Source organism: Oreochromis niloticus, linkage group LG6 (genome assembly GCF_001858045.2).
Source record: "Oreochromis niloticus isolate F11D_XX linkage group LG6, O_niloticus_UMD_NMBU, whole genome shotgun sequence".
Taxonomy (NCBI): Eukaryota; Metazoa; Chordata; class Actinopteri; order Cichliformes; family Cichlidae; genus Oreochromis; species Oreochromis niloticus.
The window spans coordinates 23878892-23903006 of NC_031971.2; the positions used below are offsets into that span (position 1 = coordinate 23878892).

Here is a 24115-nt window from a genome sequence, read left to right on the forward strand (position 1 = left end):
TCCTTCTTCGATGTTCATTGTGGTTGAAATGCGGCCCCAGAGCCTTACCAGTTGATTATTCCAAGATTTCCCATGTAATTGGCTCCATGCAAACCTTCTTGCAGTGGCACATATCGATGTGCCCTCCTGGAGGAGCTGGATTATCTGTGCAAGCTCTGTAGGATCCAGGTATTGCCTCATATAACAAGTAGAAACACTGACCTTAGCTAAATGCCAAATTACTACTACTTATAATGAAAACTTAAAATGTGAAACTTCTTGGTAAAAATGGCATTGAGCATATCAATACCAGACAGATTGCAAAAGTAAATCAAAATTAAAGTTATTTTCATGTATATGTTTATATTATTTTAATTTAATTGGTGGTGTAGATGTGCGATTGCTTCAAGGAACAAGGTAGAACAGATACACTGTAAGTTCGCAGCATATTTGTTGAATTTTTATGGACCTTTAAAAGAGACTGATGCAACAGAGAAAAATACTCAAAAATTATTATAGGTGAGAATGATTAAAACCAAAACTTGTATGAGAGGAAAATAAAGCTGCTGTATTTAAGAGTTTTTTTTATTTCTCTGGTACTTTGACCTCTTGTGCTGGGCTATGAGTTAGTTTGGTACTGTATGCTTCTCACTGAAGGTTGAGCTGGTGTCAACTCGACTCACACTCAGGTGGTGTGAAGACTAAACCAGCAAAACTTTCATGTACAGAAAAATGTTTATGGTTCACAGAAACAATTGGGACGCTGAGTAGAATATAAACAAAACCAGAACGCAATTTAAAAAAATTGAAATAGCATACAGACAACATACAAGTTTGTATTGTTATGTTTTAAAAAAAAATGCTATATGCTCAGTTTTGAAAGTCACCAACAAACTGAAATAGGAGCCATGTTTACCTCAGTGTTACATGACCTTTCCTTTAAAGTGTCTAGTAACTGAAGGCACCAGTTGTTGCAGTTTTACAGTCCAAATGTTTCCCTTGCTCGATATAGGAGCAGTGCTGGGCCTCCTTTGTGGTTTTCATCATTTATTATACTTCAACAACAGATTAAAGGTCTGGACTGCAGGAAGCTCAGTTTAGCTTTGAAACAGTGATGTTTTTCCCCCCCATTTGTACAAAGTATTTTTTTTTCTTGCTTGAATAATCAAATCCTCCACACAAAGCCTCATTTTCAATTTAACTCAGTTTCATTTATGAGGGGCCCATATGCTATAAACCACCACCTCAGACACACAGCACTGAAGCCTTACATGGTTGACTGTCCCTGAAATCAGGTAATGTTCAACTCCTGTTCCTTCCAGCTTCTCCCCTCAGTGCTGGTTTGATTGTATTGAACGCAAAATTTGAAAAAACAAGACTCTCACACTGCTTCCAGTACTCTTCAGGTGTGAAAGTGATCTGTGCAGGAGGCAGATGACTGCATCATCCACCCCAAAATCAGGATGGTAAGCAAACTACAGGGGTCCAGCACCGCGCTCACCAGAGGTCGGAGGTAGGTGAGAATGATCCTCTCCCAGTCTTCATCGAGGCAGGAGTAATCAATGCATTCATGTTGTTACACCAGATTCTGACTCTACCAAGTGAATACAGCAGCAGAAATTGTGACTCATGGGGCCTGTCTTTTGTGTCCAATTTTGGTGATCCCATTTGAACTGTAGCCTCAGTTTCCTGTTCTTAACTGACAGGTTTGGCGCCTGGTGTGGTCTTCTGTTTCTGTAAAGATGCTGTTCTGCATACATTGATTGCAATGAGGGGTTATTTGATTTACTGTCGGCTTCCTATCAGTTTCCAGTGGTGTACCATTCTTCTCTGACCTTTGGTGTAAACAACACATTTTCTAAAACTAAAGCTCACTTGAATAAACGGAGTTGCTGTTATTTGATTGGCTGATTAGAATGAAAGAGCAGGTGGACCTTACAAAGATACCTGTCAGTGCTCATCATCATCTAGCAAATAATAGCAGCCAAGGAAGCAGTTAATAAAAAATGAGAGAAGAATGTCCATACCTTTGTTTATTGGTAAGTTTATTCCTGTACATACATCTACTCATGAGTCATGTATATACATTTTCTGTCTCTCAGACGCACGCACGCGCGCGCACACACACACACACACACACACACACACACACACACACACACTCAAGATCATATAAAAAGGACTAATATTTTGTGCAGGATTTCATCACAGTCAGATCTACATCGGAACATTTGCTTCTGCAAACATCATGCACACACACCACAAATATGCATACGGCCCTACGCCTCGCTTTACACAGAACAGTTCAAAGTATAGAAAAGTGACAGATGAACCGACAGGCAAACCAGCAGTAATCAAGTGAATTTGGGTCTTTTAACATAAAAAGGCTAAATCTGTTTTTTGTTGGTGCATGTGCTTCCTTCACTTTTCTAAATAGGAAGACCACAGAAGTGTTATAAAGGTTATTCCTTTTTTTTCTCAGGGATATTTCCAAATCTTCAAATGCATCGTTTAGCAATTACTCAAAGTAACGTGTGACGTGTGTACTATATGCGACACCCTGGTGTAACAGTGAGATTTTGCTACATTATGGGTTTTTTAAAATCTAGTGCAATCCCCTGAGTGTGATCCATGCAATCACCAGACCTCAGTGAACAAAAACTAAGTGGCATAGCTCAAATTCTTGACATACATAACCTCATAGTCTCATGCTTTCACAAAGGTGTGCGGAGCAGTGAAAGACAATTATGCAATCTACTCAAAAAGGCCTTCTTTCAGATTTCCATCTGTTCCTCTCTCTCTGAAAGCCGGCTGGATAAACAACATCTGTATATAAAAGCCCAGACACCATGATACAAAATTGCTAACGTCAGTAATAAGAATAGTATTGTAATATTTTGTTAATGCACAACACAAGACAAGGTGGTACACAACCACTAGCCAGGGCTGTGGATGGCAGCAGCCCTATTTACTCAACAACTAAATGTGTTCAATTTCTAAGTTTTTTACCCCTTTGTTTTGGACTAACTGAGCCACAATGTGCTACAGTAATCAATCAAAGACATGCAAGCATACACTGCAGATACAATAACTTCTTAACATCTGCGTTCAAAAAGGTTGGAGATATGATACTTTTCCATGGTGCACCGATAAACCTGTAACTTCATGAACAACCAGAAACCAACTCTCGGCACAATGTCTCATCTAAAATAGTACCTTTTGAGTTAAAAACAGCAGCTTTTTAACGCAATCTGGTAGTGGGTGTAACACCTGGTATACTTTCATTAACTGTACTGGGATAATTACACCACTGAAAAGAGCTAATACTTACATATTCCATCATGTTGTTGGTTTCACACTTCCTTTTGCTTAGTCTCCAATGCAAACACAACTACACAGAAACAGAGTTCAGAAACAGTGATTAGAGAAGATTAGAGAAGTTTCATTAGCCCACACATATCAAATGATGCCTTCACTGCTTACCTTGTGGTAAAGTCTGCTGTTTTCCCACTCCAAAAGTTTCTCTATAGATCTTCTTGTCTGGAAAAAGATATTAGATGATACTGTTGTGAAAAAACGGTCTCATATCAACTTAGTGCACAACATTTTTTATTGTGTTCACTGTGATGCTGCAGCAAATGTGGTAAATTCTCTGCGTAACATTTCAAACTGTGGGACGAAGTGAATGGGCATCTCACCCTTTTGCTGAGGCAGATGACGGGCCACAAACTGAAGCCCAGTGTGCAACAGCAACAAAGACAACCACACAGAAGCCACCGCACATTCACCGGGAGCGTCTTTCTCAGGCAGCTGTTCACACGATTGATACTGGCTTTGAATTCCTCTGGTGCCACCTAAGGGAAGCACACAGTATTACTTTTATTATTAAAAGTGAGTCTGTTCACATTTTAGCACCATTAAATGTGCATCAAACATCTGTATTTTGTACGAAAAAAAAAGGAAAGAATTAATTTAAATGCACTTAGATGCGCTACATGTTGAATCTGATGTAAACCCCGTGTATTATAGTCCCTTTAAATGGGAGAGTTTGGCCAGTTTTTTTTTACTTTGAGATAAAAGTAGATTGTAGCTCATTTTAATATGATGGAACTATTATTTTTATATTGTTAGTGGGTAAATAGTAAAATTTAAAATTATTGCTATAATTTTGACTCGTATTGCAAAGATAGTCCAAAGCAGCTTTTCTTCTTGTTTATTTGACATCTCTAAAACATATTTAGACACATTTTTACGTGTTAGAACACAAAATAGAAAACATGGTATGTCAAAATTACCATTGAAAGTGAGGTAATTATAAAATTTTGTCATAGTCTGTGTTTTAATAATTCATTATTTTCTTTGTTTTTCCTGTTCTTTCTCTGTTCACATGTTATTCTGTTTTTATTTACTTATTTTTGTTTGTTTGTTTGTTTTTATTTCTGGTCTCTCCTTTAGTTGCTGACAGTTTTATTTTAAAGGTTATTTTATCATGTGGACGTTTACTTTTATCACCCTCCTTGTTGAGTTCTTCTGTGTCTTATTATCGCTTGTTTGTTTGTTTTTCCTTCCACCTTTGTGCAAACATTGTTGTTCATCTCTAAGTTCACATTAAACATCCTTTTACTGCCTAAGGTTTCCTATGATGTAAACCTGTTACAAATAAAACCTTTAAAATGATTTCACTTAAAATTGGATTGAAAAGAATTGTAGGAAGTCTGTAACATCAATGTGCCTCCTAGTAAACTCAGTACACAATATTTAATACTTAAGGTGATGACTTTTGAACCGGATGTTGTTGTCCGAAGGAGGCCCCGTTAAGTGGCTAGTTGTCAGATCAACAGTATTCAATAAAGCAAGATAAGGACCGTGCTTTATGTCCTGATTTAATTCAGAGTGCTCTGCCTAATTCAGTAATAAGGGTGGCACACAACACTGATGGCTGGACAAAGCATTATGGACACTGTAAAACTATAAAGTCCAGCTCTTGTAACTACTAATCATCTTGTTTGATCCTTTTTAGTTGCTGGATTTGGCTCCAGAAGATGGAGCCAGTAGCAGCGTGGCCTCTCTGGTTGTGGCCCTGCTTTTTTTACACTTCTTTTATTGACCAGCACTCTGGGTGTGAAGTAACTTACAGTGTCTGTGTTTCTTTTCATTCCCTTTTGTTAGAGCCTCCAGCTACCAAGTCCATCCCAACATCTATTATTTTTCTTCATTGGTACTCCCAAAAGCTTGATTCTGTTCATCTGGATTTAGCGTTTTCAGTGGGAGAAACGTTTCGTCACTCATCCAAGTGACTTCTTCAGTCTCAGCTGACTGCAGGTTTGCATGAAACTAGCCCACTGAATGAACAGTGGCTGTGAGGTCAGTTCCTTGATCATTAAAAACGCTACGTCCAGATGAACAGAATCAACCTTTTGGGATTTACTTACCTGGATGACTGAGCATGCATCAAGACATTTATTGGTACTGATATGAGGACACTATTAGGCTGAAAGACAGTCTATTTTTATTTTTATTCTATTATTTTTATTCCATTTAACTTTTTATTGTATAACTTTCAATAAAGTGTTCTTTTTATCATTGAAACCATCTCTCTTGCCAGGATATGTTTTCAAACCCAGGTAGCTTTTAATTTAATTTGTTACATTTACATGTCAATCTTTTTATTTCCTAGGGGTGAAATTCCCTTAGGTGGCATTGGTAAATGGTAAATGGACTGCTTCTTATATAGCCCTTTTCTACTCTTCTGAGCACTCAAAGTGCTTTACACAACTTGTGCATTCGCACAAGCACATTTTCTTGGTGCTTTCTAACTAACATTCACACACCGGTTCACTCTCCGATGGATGCATCGGAGAGTAATTTGGGGTTTGTATCTTGCCCAAGGATATTTGGCATGCAGACAAGGGGAAGCCAGGAATCGAACCTCCAACCTTCCGATCAGTAGATGACCTGCTCTACCATTGTCGCAACACATTTAAATAACCCCTGACTGTACTGCCACAGAGTAAATATTTCTGTAATGTTCTTCTAAGTACAATTACAACACATAAGTAAACAATTGAGCAATACTTCACCTAAACTGGGCTGAGTCTCGTATGTCTAGAACACATTTAAAGTCTGACGCCACACTATCAGCAGACGAGCCATGATGGAGTTTGTTCACGTTGCTGTAACTGTGCTCGGTCTTCTGTCTCTTGGACACTCAGCTCCTGTGACAAGCTGTGAGAATCTACTCCAGCCTCGTGAAATCTACGGAAGTCAGGTCAGACCCTCTTACGTCATTTCTCACTTTTTTTTCCTTTTTTTTTTCTCATTTTCGATATGAAATGTTTGTTGTCTTATACACTTAATACTGTCTGTTTCAGCTGCTGGGCAAATGGATGCTACTTGCAGAGAGCACAAGCATACCTGGATCCAAAATGCTGCTACAGATGCTTATGGAAAATACCTGGGTGAAGATCACCGCTGCCAGTGAAGCCGATACATTTCACAGTCTCCAAATTCAAAAAATGTAATAAACATGATGTTTTTCCTGAACTGACACTGTTTTCAAATAATGTTAATGTAAAAATCTCTCTAATTTTATCTTCTAAAAGGATGGGCAAGTGCTTCACATGGAAAAAAAACATGACTTTGGTTAACAACACTCTCACTGTGGGTGAGTATTACTGAGGGAACAAACATTTGGATGACCAGATTTACACTTTGTGCCACAACACTTTCAGTATATATCAATTGGTGTGTATTTGCACATGTCCATAGTGGGGGATTACCGAGTGTCTGGTGTCCTGCTGAATACTGGCTGCCCTGACTGTCTTGTTATCTACTTAAATATGACCATGGGAAGAATCAAAGTCAGAGCTCTCCAGCTCCTGAGTAAGAACAATGACACAGCTAAACACTGTAATGTCAAAGTACTTAAGTATTTTTTTTATGGTCCAACTTCATGTATTTAATTTATTAAAGCTGAAAGAGATGCTGGTGACTAATTTCCAACTTAAAACAACATCAAAACAATGATTAACAGTCGTTTCCACTTTTCCAGGTCTTTAAATAAATAATTGTAGTTTCCAAATGCTGCCGTCTGGATGAGGACATCCAAATAATAGTTAAAGGCAAAATTTTAAACTCTGTGAAAAAAGGAAAAAATAAATTATGAAATGAAAAATGTGCTTTCCCCCCACATGACCTGTGCCTGCCTATTTCTCTTAAGAAATAAAAACATAATTTTAAAAGGGCATTTTGTATTTAATTATGTTTCTTTGATTAACATTCAGATTTGGTTGATGAGCCGAAACGTTTAAATGTGACAAATATGCAAAAAACTAAGAAATCAGAAAGAAGCCAAATATTTTTCACTGTACATAATTGTACTAAAATACCTTCCTTAAACACATAAGTCAAAATATTGCTGCTTACAAATGGATGCAGTAACATTTGAAAATTGTCCCTGATGTAATTTTATTCTTGATAACTTAAATACTTCTGTGCCATCGTAGTGCCCTGACATGAGCCTCCAGTGCTAACACTTTTTCTGTCTCTCAGGTACGAGAGTTAGGGTGTCTGCAGCTGAGCTGGAAGAGTTTACAAAGCAGGCAGAGTGTCTGAACCTACAACCACCTGCTATCATGGACTTAGAAGAGGGTATGAACTTCTACTTAATATGAAAGTCTTAAAGCCACGTCTGTATGTGCCCTGAAGAATAAACAAAACACAGTAGTCAGTAGCAGATTACAGTTTGTCAAATGAGTTCAGTTACACAAAGAAACTGCAGCTGAACTAAATGTCACACCTTCAGTTTAATGTTGTTGTTATTTTTATACCAGCATGGTTGGAACAACTGTAGATTCAATTCATTTCTCCTCTCATAAATTAAAGCCATTCACAAATGTCATCTTCACAGGTTTGTGCCCAGATCCAACTCTTGCCCCAGAAACAAATTTCACTGATCGAACCACAGACACCATAAGCTCTGAAGAGCTCAGCCTTCTAGAAGAACTTCTCAGTAGTGAAAGTGGAGTGAAGACCTTTTTGGATATGATCCAAAGAAGTATGGCTTCATTCAAGCAAGACTGACGGCTCTGCCTGTGAAGAATATTGCCACTAAAAATGAAGATGCTAAAAAAGAAGCACGACTGTTTTTTCCTCTGTGGCAATTTGTTCTGTGTCATCAGTGTAATTTAGATTTAGTTTCATTGAACTGACATAAAACTGACAATGTGAGCCTGCTTTAAGAAGAAAAGATGATAGCACATGAGTAAATTAGTTTAGTCACTTTAATGCACCATGTACTAAAGACCCAATCAACAAACCATGATAAAGTTTGTTCATGTTGCTCCGGTTGGGCTCAGTCTGCTGATTGTCATGTATTGATATATGGCTATGTCTTAAGGTGATGACTTTTGAACCGGATGTTGTTGTCCGAAGGAGGCCCCGTTAAGTGGCTAGTTGTCAGATCAACAGTATTCAATAAAGCAAGATAAGGACCGTGCTTTATGTCCTGATTTAATTCAGAGTGCTCTGCCTAATTCAGTAATAAGGGTGGCACACAACACTGATGGCTGGACAAAGCATTATGGACACTGTAAAACTATAAAGTCCAGCTCTTGTAACTACTAATCATCTTGTTTGATCCTTTTTAGTTGCTGGATTTGGCTCCAGAAGATGGAGCCAGTAGCAGCGTGGCCTCTCTGGTTGTGGCCCTGCTTTTTTTACACTTCTTTTATTGACCAGCACTCTGGGTGTGAAGTAACTTACAGTGTCTGTGTTTCTTTTCATTCCCTTTTGTTAGAGCCTCCAGCTACCAAGTCCATCCCAACATCTATTATTTTTCTTCATTGGTACTCCCAAAAGCTTGATTCTGTTCATCTGGATTTAGCGTTTTCAGTGGGAGAGACATTTCGTCACTCATCCAAGTGACTTCTTCAGTCTCAGCTGACTGCAGGTTTGCATGAAACTAGCCCACTGAATGAACAGTGGCTGTGAGGTCAGTTCCTTGATCATTAAAAACGCTACGTCCAGATGAACAGAATCAACCTTTTGGGATTTACTTACCTGGATGACTGAGCATGCATCAAGACATTTATTGGTATTGATATGAGGACACTATTAGGCTGAAAGACAGTCTGTTTTTATTTTATTCTATTATTTTTATTCCATTTAACTTTTTATTGTATAACTTTCAATAAAGTGTTCTTTTTATCATTGAAACCATCTCTCTTGCCAGGATATGTTTTCAAACCCAGGTAGCTTTTAATTTAATTTGTTACATTTACATGTCAATCTTTTTATTTCCTAGGGGTGAAATTCCCTTAGGTGGCATTGGTAAATGGTAAATGGACTGCTTCTTATATAGCCCTTTTCTACTCTTCTGAGCACTCAAAGTGCTTTACACAACTTGTGCATTCGCACAAGCACATTTTCTTGGTGCTTTCTAACTAACATTCACACACCGGTTCACTCTCCGATGAATGCATCGGAGAGTAATTTGGGGTTAGTATCTTGCCCAAGGATATTTGGCATGCAGACAAGGGGAAGCCAGGAATCGAACCTCCAACCTTCCGATCAGTAGATGACCTGCTCTACCATTGTCGCAACACATTTAAATAACCCCCTGACTGTACTGCCACAGAGTAAATATTTCTGTAATGTTCTTCTAAGTACAATTACAACACATAAGTAAACAATTGAGCAATACTTCACCTAAACTGGGCTGAGTCTCGTATGTCTAGAACACATTTAAAGTCTGAAGCCACACTATCAGCAGACGAGCCATGATGGAGTTTGTTCACGTTGCTGTAGCTGTGCTTGGTCTTCTGTCTCTTGGACACTCAGCTCCTGTGACAAGCTGTGAGAATCTACTCCAGCCTCGTGAAATCTACGGAAGTCAGGTCAGACCCTCTTACGTCGTTTCTCACTTTTTTTTCCTTTTTTTTTTCTCATTTTCGATATGAAATGTTTGTTGTCTTATACACTTAATACTGTCTGTTTCAGCTGCTGGGCAAATGGATGCTACTTGCAGAGAGCACAAGCATACCTGGATCCAAAATGCTGCTACAGATGCTTATGGAAAATACCTGGGTGAAGATCACCGCTGCCAGTGAAGCCGATACATTTCACAGTCTCCAAATTCAAAAAATGTAATAAACATGATGTTTTTCCTGAACTGACACTGTTTTCAAATAATGTTAATGTAAAAATCTCTCTAATTTTATCTTCTAAAAGGATGGGCAAGTGCTTCACATGGAAAAAAAACATGACTTTGGTTAACAACACTCTCACTGTGGGTGAGTATTACTGAGGGAACAAACATTTGGATGACCAGATTTACACTTTGTGCCACAACACTTTCAGTATATATCAATTGGTGTGTATTTGCACATGTCCATAGTGGGGGATTACCGAGTGTCTGGTGTCCTGCTGAATACTGGCTGCCCTGACTGTCTTGTTATCTACTTAAATATGACCATGGGAAGAATCAAAGTCAGAGCTCTCCAGCTCCTGAGTAAGAACAATGACACAGCTAAACACTGTAATGTCAAAGTACTTAAGTATTTTTTTTATGGTCCAACTTCATGTATTTAATTTATTAAAGCTGAAAGAGATGCTGGTGACTAATTTCCAACTTAAAACAACATCAAAACAATGATTAACAGTCGTTTCCACTTTTCCAGGTCTTTAAATAAATAATTGTAGTTTCCAAATGCTGCCGTCTGGATGAGGACATCCAAATAATAGTTAAAGGCAAAATTTTAAACTCTGTGAAAAAAGGAAAAAATAAATTATGAAATGAAAAATGTGCTTTCCCCCCACATGACCTGTGCCTGCCTTTTTCTCTTAAGAAATAAAAACATAATTTTAAAAGGGCATTTTGTATTTAATTATGTTTCTTTGATTAACATTCAGATTTGGTTGATGAGCCGAAACGTTTAAATGTGACAAATATGCAAAAAAGTAAGAAATCAGAAAGAAGCCAAATATTTTTCACTGTACATAATTGTACTAAAATACCTTCCTTAAACACATAAGTCAAAATATTGCTGCTTACAAATGGATGCAGTAACATTTGAAAATTGTCCCTGATGTAATTTTATTCTTGATAACTTAAATACTTCTGTGCCATCGTAGTGCCCTGACATGAGCCTCCAGTGCTAACACTTTTTCTGTCTCTCAGGTACGAGAGTTAGGGTGTCTGCAGCTGAGCTGGAAGAGTTTACAAAGCAGGCAGAGTGTCTGAACCTACAACCACCTGCTATCATGGACTTAGAAGAGGGTATGAACTTCTACTTAATATGAAAGTCTTAAAGCCACGTCTGTATGTGCCCTGAAGAATAAACAAAACGCAGTAGCCAGTAGCAGATTACAGTTTGTCAAATGAGTTCAGTTACACAAAGAAACTGCAGCTGAACTAAATGTCACACCTTCAGTTTAATGTTGTTGTTATTTTTATACCAGCATGGTTGGAACAACTGTAGATTCAATTCATTTCTCCTCTCATAAATTAAAGCCATTCACAAATGTCATCTTCACAGGTTTGTGCCCAGATCCAACTCTTGCCCCAGAAACAAATTTCACTGATCGAACCACAGACACCATAAGCTCTGAAGAGCTCAGCCTTCTAGAAGAACTTCTCAGTAGTGAAAGTGGAGTGAAGACCTTTTTGGATATGATCCGAAGAAGTATGGCTTCATTCAAGCAAGACTGATGGCTCTGCCTGTGAAGAATATTGCCACTAAAAATGAAGATGCTAAAAAAGAAGCACGACTGTTTTTTCCTCTGTGGCAATTTGTTCTGTGTCATCAGTGTAATTTAGATTTAGTTTCATTGAACTGACATAAAACTGACAATGTGAGCCTGCTTTAAGAAGAAAAGATGATAGCACATGAGTAAATTAGTTTAGTCACTTTAATGCACCATGTACTAAAGACCCAATCAACAAACCATGATAAAGTTTGTTCATGTTGCTCCGGTTGGGCTCAGTCTGCTGATTGTCATGTATTGATATATGGCTATGTCTTAAGGTGATGACTTTTGAACCGGATGTTGTTGTCCGAAGGAGGCCCCGTTAAGTGGCTAGTTGTCAGATCAACAGTATTCAATAAAGCAAGATAAGGACCGTGCTTTATGTCCTGATTTAATTCAGAGTGCTCTGCCTAATTCAGTAATAAGGGTGGCACACAACACTGATGGCTGGACAAAGCATTATGGACACTGTAAAACTATAAAGTCCAGCTCTTGTAACTACTAATCATCTTGTTTGATCCTTTTTAGTTGCTGGATTTGGCTCCAGAAGATGGAGCCAGTAGCAGCGTGGCCTCTCTGGTTGTGGCCCTGCTTTTTTTACACTTCTTTTATTGACCAGCACTCTGGGTGTGAAGTAACTTACAGTGTCTGTGTTTCTTTTCATTCCCTTTTGTTAGAGCCTCCAGCTACCAAGTCCATCCCAACATCTATTATTTTTCTTCATTGGTACTCCCAAAACATTGATTCTGTTCATCTGGATTTAGCGTTTTCAGTGGGAGAGACATTTCGTCACTCATCCAAGTGACTTCTTCAGTCTCAGCTGACTGCAGGTTTGCATGAAACTAGCCCACTGAATGAACAGTGGCTGTGAGGTCAGTTCCTTGATCATTAAAAACGCTACGTCCAGATGAACAGAATCAACCTTTTGGGATTTACTTACCTGGATGACTGAGCATGCATCAAGACATTTATTGGTATTGATATGAGGACACTATTAGGCTGAAAGACAGTCTATTTTTATTTTTATTCTATTATTTTTATTCCATTTAACTTTTTATTGTATAACTTTCAATAAAGTGTTCTTTTTATCATTGAAACCATCTCTCTTGCCAGGATATGTTTTCAAACCCAGGTAGCTTTTAATTTAATTTGTTACATTTACATGTCAATCTTTTTATTTCCTAGGGGTGAAATTCCCTTAGGTGGCATTGGTAAATGGTAAATGGACTGCTTCTTATATAGCCCTTTTCTACTCTTCTGAGCACTCAAAGTGCTTTACACAACTTGTGCATTCGCACAAGCACATTTTCTTGGTGCTTTCTAACTAACATTCACACACCGGTTCACTCTCCGATGGATGCATCGAGAGTAATTTGGGGTTAGTATCTTGCCAAAGGATATTTGGCATGCAGACTAGGGGAAGCCAGGAATCGAACCTCCAACCTTCCGATCAGTAGATGACCTGCTCTACCATTGTCGCAACACATTTATATAACCCCCCTGACTGCACTGCCACAGAGTAAATATTTCTGTTATGTTCTTCTAAGTACAATTACAACACATAAGTAAACAATTGAGCAATACTTCACCTACACTGGCCTGAGTCTCGTATATCTAGAACACACTTCAGAGTCTGAAGCCACACTATCAGCAGACGAGCCATGATGGAGTTTGTTCACGTTGCTGTAACTGTGCTCTGTCTTCTGTCTCTTGGACACTCAGCTCCTGTGACAAGCTGTGAGAATCTAATCCAGCCTCGTGAAATCCACGGAAATCAGGTCAGACTCTTATCTCACCTTTCACTTATCACTTTCTGCACATATACGCTGAGTAAAATAAGTTTTGAACACGTCACCAAATTTACATGAAATTTACACCAGATGTGGGTAACCACCCATCCAGTCCACACATGCAAAGAAATCAAAACATTGATATCCATAAATTAAGCTATGTGTAATAATAAGAGGAAAAGTATTGAACATATAGAACGGAAGGTGCAAAAAGGCATGGAAGTCATGACACCAGCTGAAATCTATCAGCAATTACAAAGCAATCCTGCCCCCTAGTGCAAATTAATGTCAGCTGGTTCTATTCTAACTGACAGCCTATAAAAAGTTGTCTCATTAACAAGGTGTCACACAAGAAACATCTCATGATGGATAAAACCAATCCATCAGAATTACTAAACTTGTAAGTAAATTTTATTTATATAGCACATTTCACAGCTAAAAATCACAAAGTGCTTCACAATTAAATCAAAAATACAAATAAAATAATATAAAACAGTGAAAAATTTAATTAAAAGCTTGTTTGTATAAAAATGTCTTCAGCTGCTTTTTAAAGGAGTCGGTGGAGTCTAGACAGCGTAAAGACAACGTCAGGGAGTTCCACAGCCTTGGTCCTAGTGCCTGAAAAGCCCGATCCCCATGTGTTTTAAACCTAGTATGTTTCAGATCCAACATAACCAGAACGGTTATGTTGGATCTGAAGGTTCCAGTGAGCACTGTTGGGGCAGGAGAGAACATAATTTCACCATAAACCGGCCAGGACCAGCTGCTCCCCGCCAGTTTTCAGACAGGGGAGTGAAAAGAATTATCAGAAGAGTTGTCCAAAAGCAAAGGAGCACTTGCGAAGAGCTACAAAAAGACGTGGAATCAGCTCATCTGCCATGGCCTGTATGCACGCTCACCATACAAGACGCCATTGCTGAAGAAAAAGCATGCTAAAGCACGTTTAAAGTTTGCTGAACAACATTTAGACAAGAAATACTGGCAGAATATACTCTGGTCAGTAGAGGCCAAAACTGAACTGATGCCTTAATACACGCCATGTCTGGAGGTCAAAAGGCACTGCATACCACCCCAAAAACAATATACCAGTAGTGAAGTTTGGAGCTGGGAACATCACAGTATGGGGCTGTTTTTCATCATGTGGCACTGTAATGTTTCATATAAATTCAGGAAGATGAATGGGAAAAATGTTCTGCTAGCATCTACCAGGATATTGAAGATGAAATGAGGACGGACCTTTCAGCAAGACGATGATCCCAAACACAAAGCCAAAGAAGCTGCTAGAATGACACAGCCAATCACCTGACCTGAATCTAATTGAAAATCTATAGATATAATTAAAGTTTAGAGTTCATAGCAGGGCTCACAGAACGTTCAGAATTTGAAGACCATTTGTGTAGAAGAATGAACCAAAATCACACCTGAGCGATGCTTGCGGCTAGGAGGCGTCTTGAAGTTGTCATTACCAACAAAAGCTTTTGCATGAAGTATTAAATGCAATTTCAGTAGGCGTGTTCAATACTTTTTCCTTGTTTCATTTCTCAATATTACACATAACATCTATGGTTTGATTTCTTTGCATGTGTGGACTGGCTGGATTGTTACCAACATCTAGTGAGAATTTTATGTCAATAGCACCTTTAGAAATATATGTACTGAGAAATTTGGTGATGTTTTCAATACTTATTTTACCCCCTGTATATTATACACCATCTGTTTCAGCTGGTGGGAAAATGGACACACATAGCAGTGAGCTTAGACATACCTGGATTCAACATGCTGACGAAGATGCCTCTGGAGACCGCCTGGATGAACATCACTGCTGCCAATGAGGCTAATACGTTCAATAATCTCTACGTTCACAGAATGTAATAAAAATGATAAAGCCTTGCCTGAAGTGATACTGTTTTCAAGTAATGTGAATATAGAAGTCTCTTTAATTTTATCTTTTAAAAGGAGGGGCATGTGTTCCACACTGAAAACCAACATGACTTTGGTTAACAACAGTATGGGTGAGTATTAGTGAGGGAACAAATGTTCGATGACCAGATTTAGACTTTGGACCTAGCATTGCCACAACACTTTCAGTATATATCGATTGATGTGTATTTCTGTCCACAGTGTACAATTACCAATATCCTACTGTCCTGCTGAATACTGGCTGTCCTGACTGCCTTGTTATGTACTCAAATAAAACCGTTGGAAGAACCACATTTAAAGCTTTCCATCTCCTGAGTAAGAACAATGACACACCTATAATGTAATGTCAAAGTACGTAAGTATTTTTTATGAGACGCCGTCCACTAATTTCCAAAATAAAACAATGACTAATCATTGAACAGTGGTTTCCACTGTTCTATGGCTTATTAAATCGGAACACTGCCCTTTGAAATACCAGTTACAAATAACACTTGCCAGTTAAAGGCATATTAGGAAATGTTTTTTTCTTTCTTTTTTTTTTAAAGAATAAAACATCTAAAAACGTGCAGTGCTGTGAAAATGTATTTGCACCCTTCCTGGTTTCTATTTTATATATTAGTCACACTTAGATATTTCAGATCATCAAATACATTTTTAGATTAGACAAAGATAACCCAAGCAAACAGAAAACACAGTTCTTAAAGGAATATTTCATTTACATGGCACTGTGTGAAAAGGTAATTGTCCCTAAACCTAATAACTGGTTAGCAAGAACTGAAATCAAGCGTTTGCAATGATTGGCAATGAGTCTTTCACATCACTGTGGAGGAACTTTTCAAAACTCTACTATGTAGAATATTTTCAATTCAGTCGCACTGGACTGGATTTTCAAGCATGAATGGATTTTAAAAGCCATTCAGAGGTGGCCTTGCTCATGTGCTCATGGCCACAAATTCTCCTTCAATATCATGGTTCCTTCTGTCTACTTTTTCTGTCTCCCAGGTAGGAGAGCTAAAGTGTCTGCTGCTGAGCTGGAAGAGTTTACAAAGCAGGCAGAGTGTCTGAACCTAGAATCCCCTGCTATCTTGGATTCAGAAAAAGGTATGAACCTTTATATAATATGAAAACCTAGAAACTGCAGTTGAACTGAATGTTACTACTTCAATCTAATATTATCTTTATACTCTTTATATTTTTGTAACCGCCATGTTTGATAAGGTCATAGATTAATCAAATTTATGAATGAACTTTATTTACAAATGTCTTCTTGCAGGGTTTTGCCCAGATCCAGCGCTCGGCCCCGGAACACAGACTACTGATCTGTCCTTGAGTAGCGTAACGCCCGATGATCTCAACCTATCGGAGAAGCTTTTCACTGAGAGTGGAATGAAGACCATTTTAGACACGGACCAAAGTAGTGTGGATCTATTCAATGAAGACTGAAGTAGTCATAAATGTCACTAAGCCATTCTTCGCTGACCTCTGGTGTTAACACATTTTCTAAATCTAAAGCTTACTTGATCTCTTTGTCTGACCACTCTCTGTAAACCCTAGAGCCATGCTATGTTAAATGTTACTCAAATCAACCGTCTTACCCATTCTGATGTTCCGATTTGAGCTTCAGCAGGTTATCTTGCGTCCTCATGCTTAAATAAACGGAGTTGTTGTCATTTGATTGGCTGATTAGAATGAAAGAGCAGGTGGACAGGTGTACCTTACAAAGATGCCTGTCAGTGCTTATTATCTAGCAAATAATAGCAGCCAAGGAAGCAGTTAATAAAAAAATGAGTTGAAGAGAAGAATGTCCATACCTTTGTTTAATTACGTTTATTCCTGTACATACATCTGCTCATGAGTCATGTATATACATTTTCTGTCTCTCAGACACACACACGCACACATACGACCACTCAAGATCATATAAAAAGGACTAATATTTTGTGCAGGATTTCATCACAGATCTACATCGGAACATTTGCTTCTGCAAACATCATGCACACACACACCACAAATATGCATACGGCCCTACGCCTCGCTTTACACAGAACAGTTCAAAGTATAGAAAAGTGACAGATGAACCGACAGGCAAACCAGCAGTAATCAAGTGAATTTGGGTCTTTTAACATAAAAAGGCTAAATCTGTTTTTTGTTGGTGCATGTGCTTCCTTCACTTTTCTAAATAGGAAAACCACAGAAATGTTATAAAGGTTATTCTTTTTTTTTTTCTCAGGGATATTTCCAAATCTTCAAATGCATCGTTTAGCAATTACTCAAAGTAACGTGTGACGTGTGTACTATATGCGACACCCTGGTGTAACAGTGAGATTTTGCTACATTTTGGGGCTTTTCAAAATCTAGTGCAATCCCCTGAGTGTGATCCATGCAATCACCAGACCTCAGTGAACAAAAACTAAGTGGCTTAGCTCAAATTCTTGACATACATAACCTCATAGTCTTCTTATGCTTTCACAAAGGTGTGCGGAGCAGTGAAAGACAATTATGCAATCTACTCAAAAAGGCCTTCTTTCAGATTTCCATCTGTTCCTCTCTTTGTCAATGTCAAACATATGCAAGATATGTGATGTGCTTCACGTTGTGATCTGTGACATGGAAACATTTGTTGAAGTAACCATCATGAAGCAGGATTACAGGCTAAATAACTCACTCAGAAAGAAGGCTTCATAATTAATATTTTATCACAAAGTGGACTCCTCTGGGGCTGAAAAATCCTGCTAACACTGAACTGCCACCGGCTGCAGCTCCTCATATGACCACCTGAGGCAGGCTCCAAAAGACCTTTTAACCATGTTTGCGGCACTCAAACCTTTTTGGAGTGTTTTTAAGGAATTTACGTGACAAACAATAACTGCTTATTATTTAGCAGGTATTTCTGCTAAATATGGCCTATAAATGCTCCTTGCTTGTCAGGCTAGCTGATAACTATAGATGATATAAAAGATGGACATAGCTTCCAGACCTGAAAAAAAAATGAAGCCAATGTGGAAGAGCCATAAACCTGCACTCAGTTGTGATTTAAAAAAAAAAAGAAAAAAGAGAAGGGAGCCGGAGATCGACAGACGGATTGGTGCTGCGGCTGCAGTGATGCGGACGCTGCACCGGTCCGTCGTGGTGAAGAGGGAGCTGAGTGTAAAAGCGAAATCTCAATTTACCGGTCGATCTACGTCCCTACCCTCACCTATGGCCACGAGCTGTGGGTAGTGACCGAAAGAACGAGATCGCGGATTCAAGCAGCAGAAATGAGCTTCCTCCGAAGGGTGGCTGGCCTCTCCCTTAGAGATAGGGTGAGAAGTTCGGCCATCCGGGAGGGGCTCAGAGTAGAGCCGCCGCTGCTCCTCCACATCGAAAGGAGCCAGTTGAGGTGGTTCGGGCATCTGACAAGGATGCCTCCTGGGTGAGGTGTTCCGGGCATGGCCCACCGGGAGGAGGCCCTGGGGCAGACCCAGGACACGCTGGAGAGATTATATCTCTCAGCTGGCCTGGGAACGCCTTGGTGTTCCCCCGGATAAGCTGGAGGAGGTGGCTGGGGAGAGGGAGGTCTGGGCTTCTCTGCTTAGGCTGCTGCCCCCGCGACCCGGCCTCGGATAAAGCGGATGAAGATGGATGGATGGATGGAAGAAAAAAAGAGTTCAGGTCCTACAGAAGTCTTTTGAAAAAACGCAATCTAATCAGACCTGTATACACACTTTACTACTTAATTTCTTATTCACTCACTTTAAATCATGCTGAATACAATACGGAGTGCATTTTGTTACTACCCTTTGAGGTCCGTTACTGGTGTTCACTAACTTCTGCTGGAAAGAGCGACATGTTTACATGTTAGCAGACTGTGTACAGTCTGAACTTTTTCTCTGAAAACAACTGGTTCAAACCAGACTGATAAGGAACGGTGACAGTGAACCAAAGCAGTAATGCTTTCAGGACAGAAAACCACAACAACTCACTGGAAGACAAAAACGCCTCATAGAACAGAGTAGGGCTGATAACGCCTTTACACATATTAGACCTGCTTCATCTCCTTGTTGAGATTCTCCATACTATATTGAACGCCCAAATCCTGCTTCATGACACAGATCACTTGTACCACATAACACCTCACAAAGTGGAACTCTTATTCTTTATGTTCATCTCGAGTAAGTTTACATCTAAGACAGAATATCTGCCTTGTACACATCCACATCCTTTAGACACGAGTAAGCCAAGGTCAGCAGATAATCAACACCTTTACTTGGCCTCTCTTATGTACAAAGCGATTGTGTGCTTTAGTCACGACACAAGACCCCAGAGAGAAATAAAACAACCAAGGCATTCCTTTGCAGTTACACAAAAGATGCTTATTTCACCAATGCACGCTCACATTTTTAAATTACTTAAACAAAAAGATTGAAGTATTTTTTTTTCCATTACCAAAGAAGAGTATCCTGTGTTTGATTTGTCCAATTTTGGTTATTTTTTTGCTTATGTTTGACACACATACAAAAGTTTTGCAAACATTGTTCGTCTTTTCTTTCAACAAAACAGAAAACAAACCTTCAAATGCTAAAAACAAAGAAAACAAGAAAACAAAACAAGCTTTTCTTCAACACCGGTGGCCGTCTCTTCAAGAGTCAGCCCACCACATGGACACACGTTTAAAACAAACTGTTCCACGTAATCTGTGTAGCATAAAGACCCATTCATACAGTACAGTCAGAGTGTGTGATTGTCACTGGGTTAGGTTGATGCACAGTGAAGTGACGTGAAAAGAGGCCAGAGGACGCCTGGTATTTGAATAGTGACATTGAGTTCAGCTGTTTTTGCCACTGGCCCAACATGTTCCCGCAGGACCCCCACGTTCCGCTACAGCGTTGATTTGGATGAAGGCTCTATTGAAGTTCAGTGTTGTGTTGCTTCCTCTGCCTTTAACAAATCAAAAGCACCAAACCAACTGTTACAAATGCACTGGCGTGTATTTTTTGCAGGGGAAGTTGGTGGTGTAACATATGAAAGTGTTTTATTGATTGTTTTTTTTTTTTAATCATGGTCTGTCTGTGCCATGTGCTTCGGTTAGGGAACATAAAAGTGACAAATTTCCAGTCGTGGCTCCCAGAACTCAATTTGAGAGTCTAGTCTCCAGGTATAGTTCCAAAGACCAATAAAATTGCCCACGGCTGGTTCTCCCCTCACATCCCATAGGCTGATATAAGTTTGCCCAGCTGGCCAAGGTTCAGTGGTAATGTCACTCCCAAAAAAAAAAGTATGGGGCTGCTGGATTTGTAAACAAGGCTGGAGATTTGTTATAGGGAATGGGTCCAAGAGAAAACAGGGAGAATAAATGTAAACACAAATGCTGGAGTATTTAAGGAAGTGTAATTATTTGGGAACTTTACAGCCATCATGATTCTGTGACAGCAGCGGGCAGCAGAGGAAGTTTCAGATCAGCTGTAGTCAGGCTAGTCCGGTCTGAAGATCGGGACCTTAGGTAGGAATTCTATTAGGATTACCTGCAGGGGATAGAACAAAAGGCTCTCAGTAGTGAGTCAGGGATGTTTCAACAAGATTTAAGCCCTTTTTCCCTCCCCAATTAGTACCTCCTTGGATCAACTTGACGCATACCTGCTGCTCTGTCTGTGGCTTTTCGTTAGACACGGGCACCACGGTGTTGTTTCTGTGTAACAGGTACTTAAAAAAGTACCCGGTAACAGGTACTATCATCTAATGAAAACCCCTAATAACCATGTCAGGCTGTGCTGAGCCGACCCGAGTAGGTACTGATGGAAAAGAGCTATTAGTGGAAAAAAAAACAAACCCTCACTTCACGTGGAGAAGTTTGGCCACAGCGTTTATATCAAAACAGCCATCGTCTCACGTCTAACTGGGTCACAGATGCAAACCTGTGCAAGCCTATTTGTTTACTTCTGAGTACCAACTTAACTAAGCAGACCGTGCTAAAGTTACTTTTTCTGAAATACAAAAAACCAAGCAGGCTACCCATGGCTATACGCAAAGCTATGAAAAAGAGGAACTGGCTGATGGATAAATGGCTATTGTGTTAGCATTACGAGGAAGCCAGATATATTAACAGATAACGACCACAGAATATTACATTTTGTGTATCTTTACAAGAATCAATATGCTGCGTTTATATTTAGAAGTGCACGTCAGCCTCTTCTAAACACAATTAAACTGGCACAGAATCGGATGAAGGAGCTGAAAGCCGGCTGGATAAATAACATCTGTATATAGAAGTCCAGACACCACGACACAAAATTGATAATGTCAGTAATAAGAAATGCTAATACTAGTAGGTTAAACTAATTTGTAATATTTTATTAATGGACAACACAAGACAAGGTGGTACACAACCACTAGCCAGGGCTGTGGATTGCAGGAGCCCTATTTACTCAACAACTAAATGTACTCAATTACAAAGTTTTTTTTACCCCTTTGGTTTGGACTAACTGAGCCACAATGTGCTACAGTAATCAATCAAAGACATGCAAGCATACACTGCAGAAACAATAACTTCTTAACATCTGCATTCAAAAAGGTTGGAGATATGATACTTTTCCATGGTGCAGCGATAAACCTGTAACTTCATGAACAACCAGAAACCAACTCTCGGCACAATGTCTCATCTAAAATAGTACCTTTTGAGTTAAAAACAGCAGCTTTTTAACGCAATCTGGTAGTGGGTGTAACACCTGGTATACTTTCATTAACTGTACTGGGATAATTACACCACTGAAAAGAGCTAATACTTACATATTCCATCATGTTGTTGGTTTCACACTTCCTTTTGCTTAGTCTCCAATGCAAACACAACTACACAGAAACAGAGTTCAGAAACAGTGATTAGAGAAGATTAGAGAAGTTTCATTAGCCCACACATATCAAATGATGCCTTCACTGCTTACCTTGTGGTAAAGTCTGCTGTTTTCCTACTCCAAAAGTTTCTCTATAGATCTTCTTGTCTGGAAAAAGATATTAGATGATACTGTTGTGAAAAAACAGTCTCATATCAACTTAGTGCACAACATTTTTTGTTGTGTTCACTGCGATGCTGCAGCAAATGTGGTAAATTCTCTGTATAACATTTTCAAACTGTGGGACGAAGTGAATGGGCATCTCACCCTTTTGCTGAGGCAGATGACGGGCCACAAACTGAAGCCCAGTGTGCAACAGCAACAAAGACAACCACACAGAAGCCACCGCACATTCACCGGGAGCGTCTTTCTCAGGCAGCTGTTCACACGATTGATACTGGCTTTGAATTCCTCTGGTGCCACCTAAGGGAAGCACACAGTATTACTTTTATTATTAAAAGTGAGTCTGTTCACATTTTAGCACCATTAAATGTGCATCAAACATCTGTATTTTGTACGAAAAAAAAAGGAAAGAATTAATTTAAATGCACTTAGATGCGCTACATGTTGAATCTGATGTAAACCCCGTGTATTATAGTCCCTTTAAATGGGAGAGTTTGGCCAGTTTTTTTTTACTTTGAGATAAAAGTAGATTGTAGCTCATTTTAATATGATGGAACTATTATTTTTATATTGTTAGTGGGTAAATAGTAAAATTTAAAATTATTGCTATAATTTTGACTCGTATTGCAAAGATAGTCCAAAGCAGCTTTTCTTCTTGTTTATTTGACATCTCTAAAACATATTTAGACACATTTTTACGTGTTAGAACACAAAATAGAAAACATGGTATGTCAAAATTACCATTGAAAGTGAGGTAATTATAAAATTTTGTCATAGTCTGTGTTTTAATAATTCATTATTTTCTTTGTTTTTCCTGTTCTTTCTCTGTTCACATGTTATTCTGTTTTTATTTACTTATTTTTGTTTGTTTGTTTGTTTTTATTTCTGGTCTCTCCTTTAGTTGCTGACAGTTTTATTTTAAAGGTTATTTTATCATGTGGACGTTTACTTTTATCACCCTCCTTGTTGAGTTCTTCTGTGTCTTATTATCGCTTGTTTGTTTGTTTTTCCTTCCACCTTTGTGCAAACATTGTTGTTCATCTCTAAGTTCACATTAAACATCCTTTTACTGCCTAAGGTTTCCTATGATGTAAACCTGTTACAAATAAAACCTTTAAAATGATTTCACTTAAAATTGGATTGAAAAGAATTGTAGGAAGTCTGTAACATCAATGTGCCTCCTAGTAAACTCAGTACACAATATTTAATACTTAAGGTGATGACTTTTGAACCGGATGTTGTTGTCCGAAGGAGGCCCCGTTAAGTGGCTAGTTGTCAGATCAACAGTATTCAATAAAGCAAGATAAGGACCGTGCTTTATGTCCTGATTTAATTCAGAGTGCTCTGCCTAATTCAGTAATAAGGGTGGCACACAACACTGATGGCTGGACAAAGCATTATGGACACTGTAAAACTATAAAGTCCAGCTCTTGTAACTACTAATCATCTTGTTTGATCCTTTTTAGTTTCTGGATTTGGCTCCAGAAGATGGAGCCAGTAGCAGTGTGGCCTCTCTGGTTGTGGCCCTGCTTTTTTTACACTTCTTTTATTGACCAGCACTCTGGGTGTGAAGTAACTTACAGTGTCTGTGTTTCTTTTCATTCCCTTTTGTTAGAGCCTCCAGCTACCAAGTCCTTCCCAACATCTATTATTTTTCTTCATTGGTACTCCCAAAAGCTTGATTCTGTTCAT

General features: G+C 38.9%; 3 protein-coding genes across 6 annotated transcripts; 2 read left to right on the top strand and 1 right to left on the bottom strand.

The window, feature by feature from the left end:
• Positions 1–2448: 2448 nt before the first annotated feature.
• Positions 2449–5946, bottom strand: LOC100705615 (cysteine-rich hydrophobic domain-containing protein 2). The gene is made up of 5 exons (XM_019360176.1): positions 5935–5946; positions 3678–3833; positions 3463–3519; positions 3311–3370; positions 2449–2805 (listed from the first exon to the last, which is right to left on the bottom strand). The coding sequence occupies exons 1-5, from the start codon at positions 5944–5946 to the stop codon at positions 2734–2736; spliced, it is 357 nt and encodes a 118-aa protein (XP_019215721.1). The 3' UTR covers positions 2449–2733.
• A 142-nt stretch (positions 5947–6088) lies between these two features.
• On the top strand, positions 6089–23738 carry LOC109202429 (uncharacterized). 2 transcript variants are annotated; one of them, XR_002062351.1, is made up of 7 exons: positions 6089–6247; positions 6351–6496; positions 6582–6643; positions 6748–6861; positions 7531–7629; positions 7889–8377; positions 23640–23738. XR_002062351.1 is itself a non-coding variant. In XM_019359849.1 (6 exons), the coding sequence occupies exons 1-6, from the start codon at positions 6131–6133 to the stop codon at positions 8059–8061; spliced, it is 711 nt and encodes a 236-aa protein (XP_019215394.1). In that variant the 5' UTR covers positions 6089–6130; the 3' UTR covers positions 8062–8476. The 2 variants fall into 2 exon arrangements, 1 of the variants encoding a protein (XP_019215394.1); XM_019359849.1 differs by lacking the exon at positions 23640–23738 and having other exon boundaries at positions 7889–8476.
• LOC109202433 (uncharacterized) lies at positions 9715–17236 on the top strand. 3 transcript variants are annotated; one of them, XM_019359851.1, is made up of 6 exons: positions 9715–9875; positions 9979–10124; positions 10210–10271; positions 10376–10489; positions 11159–11257; positions 11517–12104. In XM_019359851.1, exons 1-6 carry the CDS (start codon positions 9759–9761, stop codon positions 11687–11689), a joined length of 711 nt encoding a protein of 236 aa, XP_019215396.1. In that variant the 5' UTR covers positions 9715–9758; the 3' UTR covers positions 11690–12104. The 3 variants fall into 3 exon arrangements, with proteins under 3 accessions (XP_019215396.1, XP_025763551.1, XP_019215398.1); XM_025907766.1 differs by lacking the exons at positions 9979–10124; positions 10210–10271; positions 10376–10489; positions 11159–11257; positions 11517–12104 and adding exons at positions 15240–15385; positions 15474–15529; positions 15639–15752; positions 16440–16538; positions 16711–17236 and having other exon boundaries at positions 9717–9875; XM_019359853.2 differs by lacking the exons at positions 9715–9875; positions 9979–10124; positions 10210–10271; ... (1 more) ...; positions 11159–11257; positions 11517–12104 and adding exons at positions 13346–13505; positions 15240–15385; positions 15474–15529; ... (1 more) ...; positions 16440–16538; positions 16711–17236.
• Positions 23739–24115: the final 377 nt, after the last annotated feature.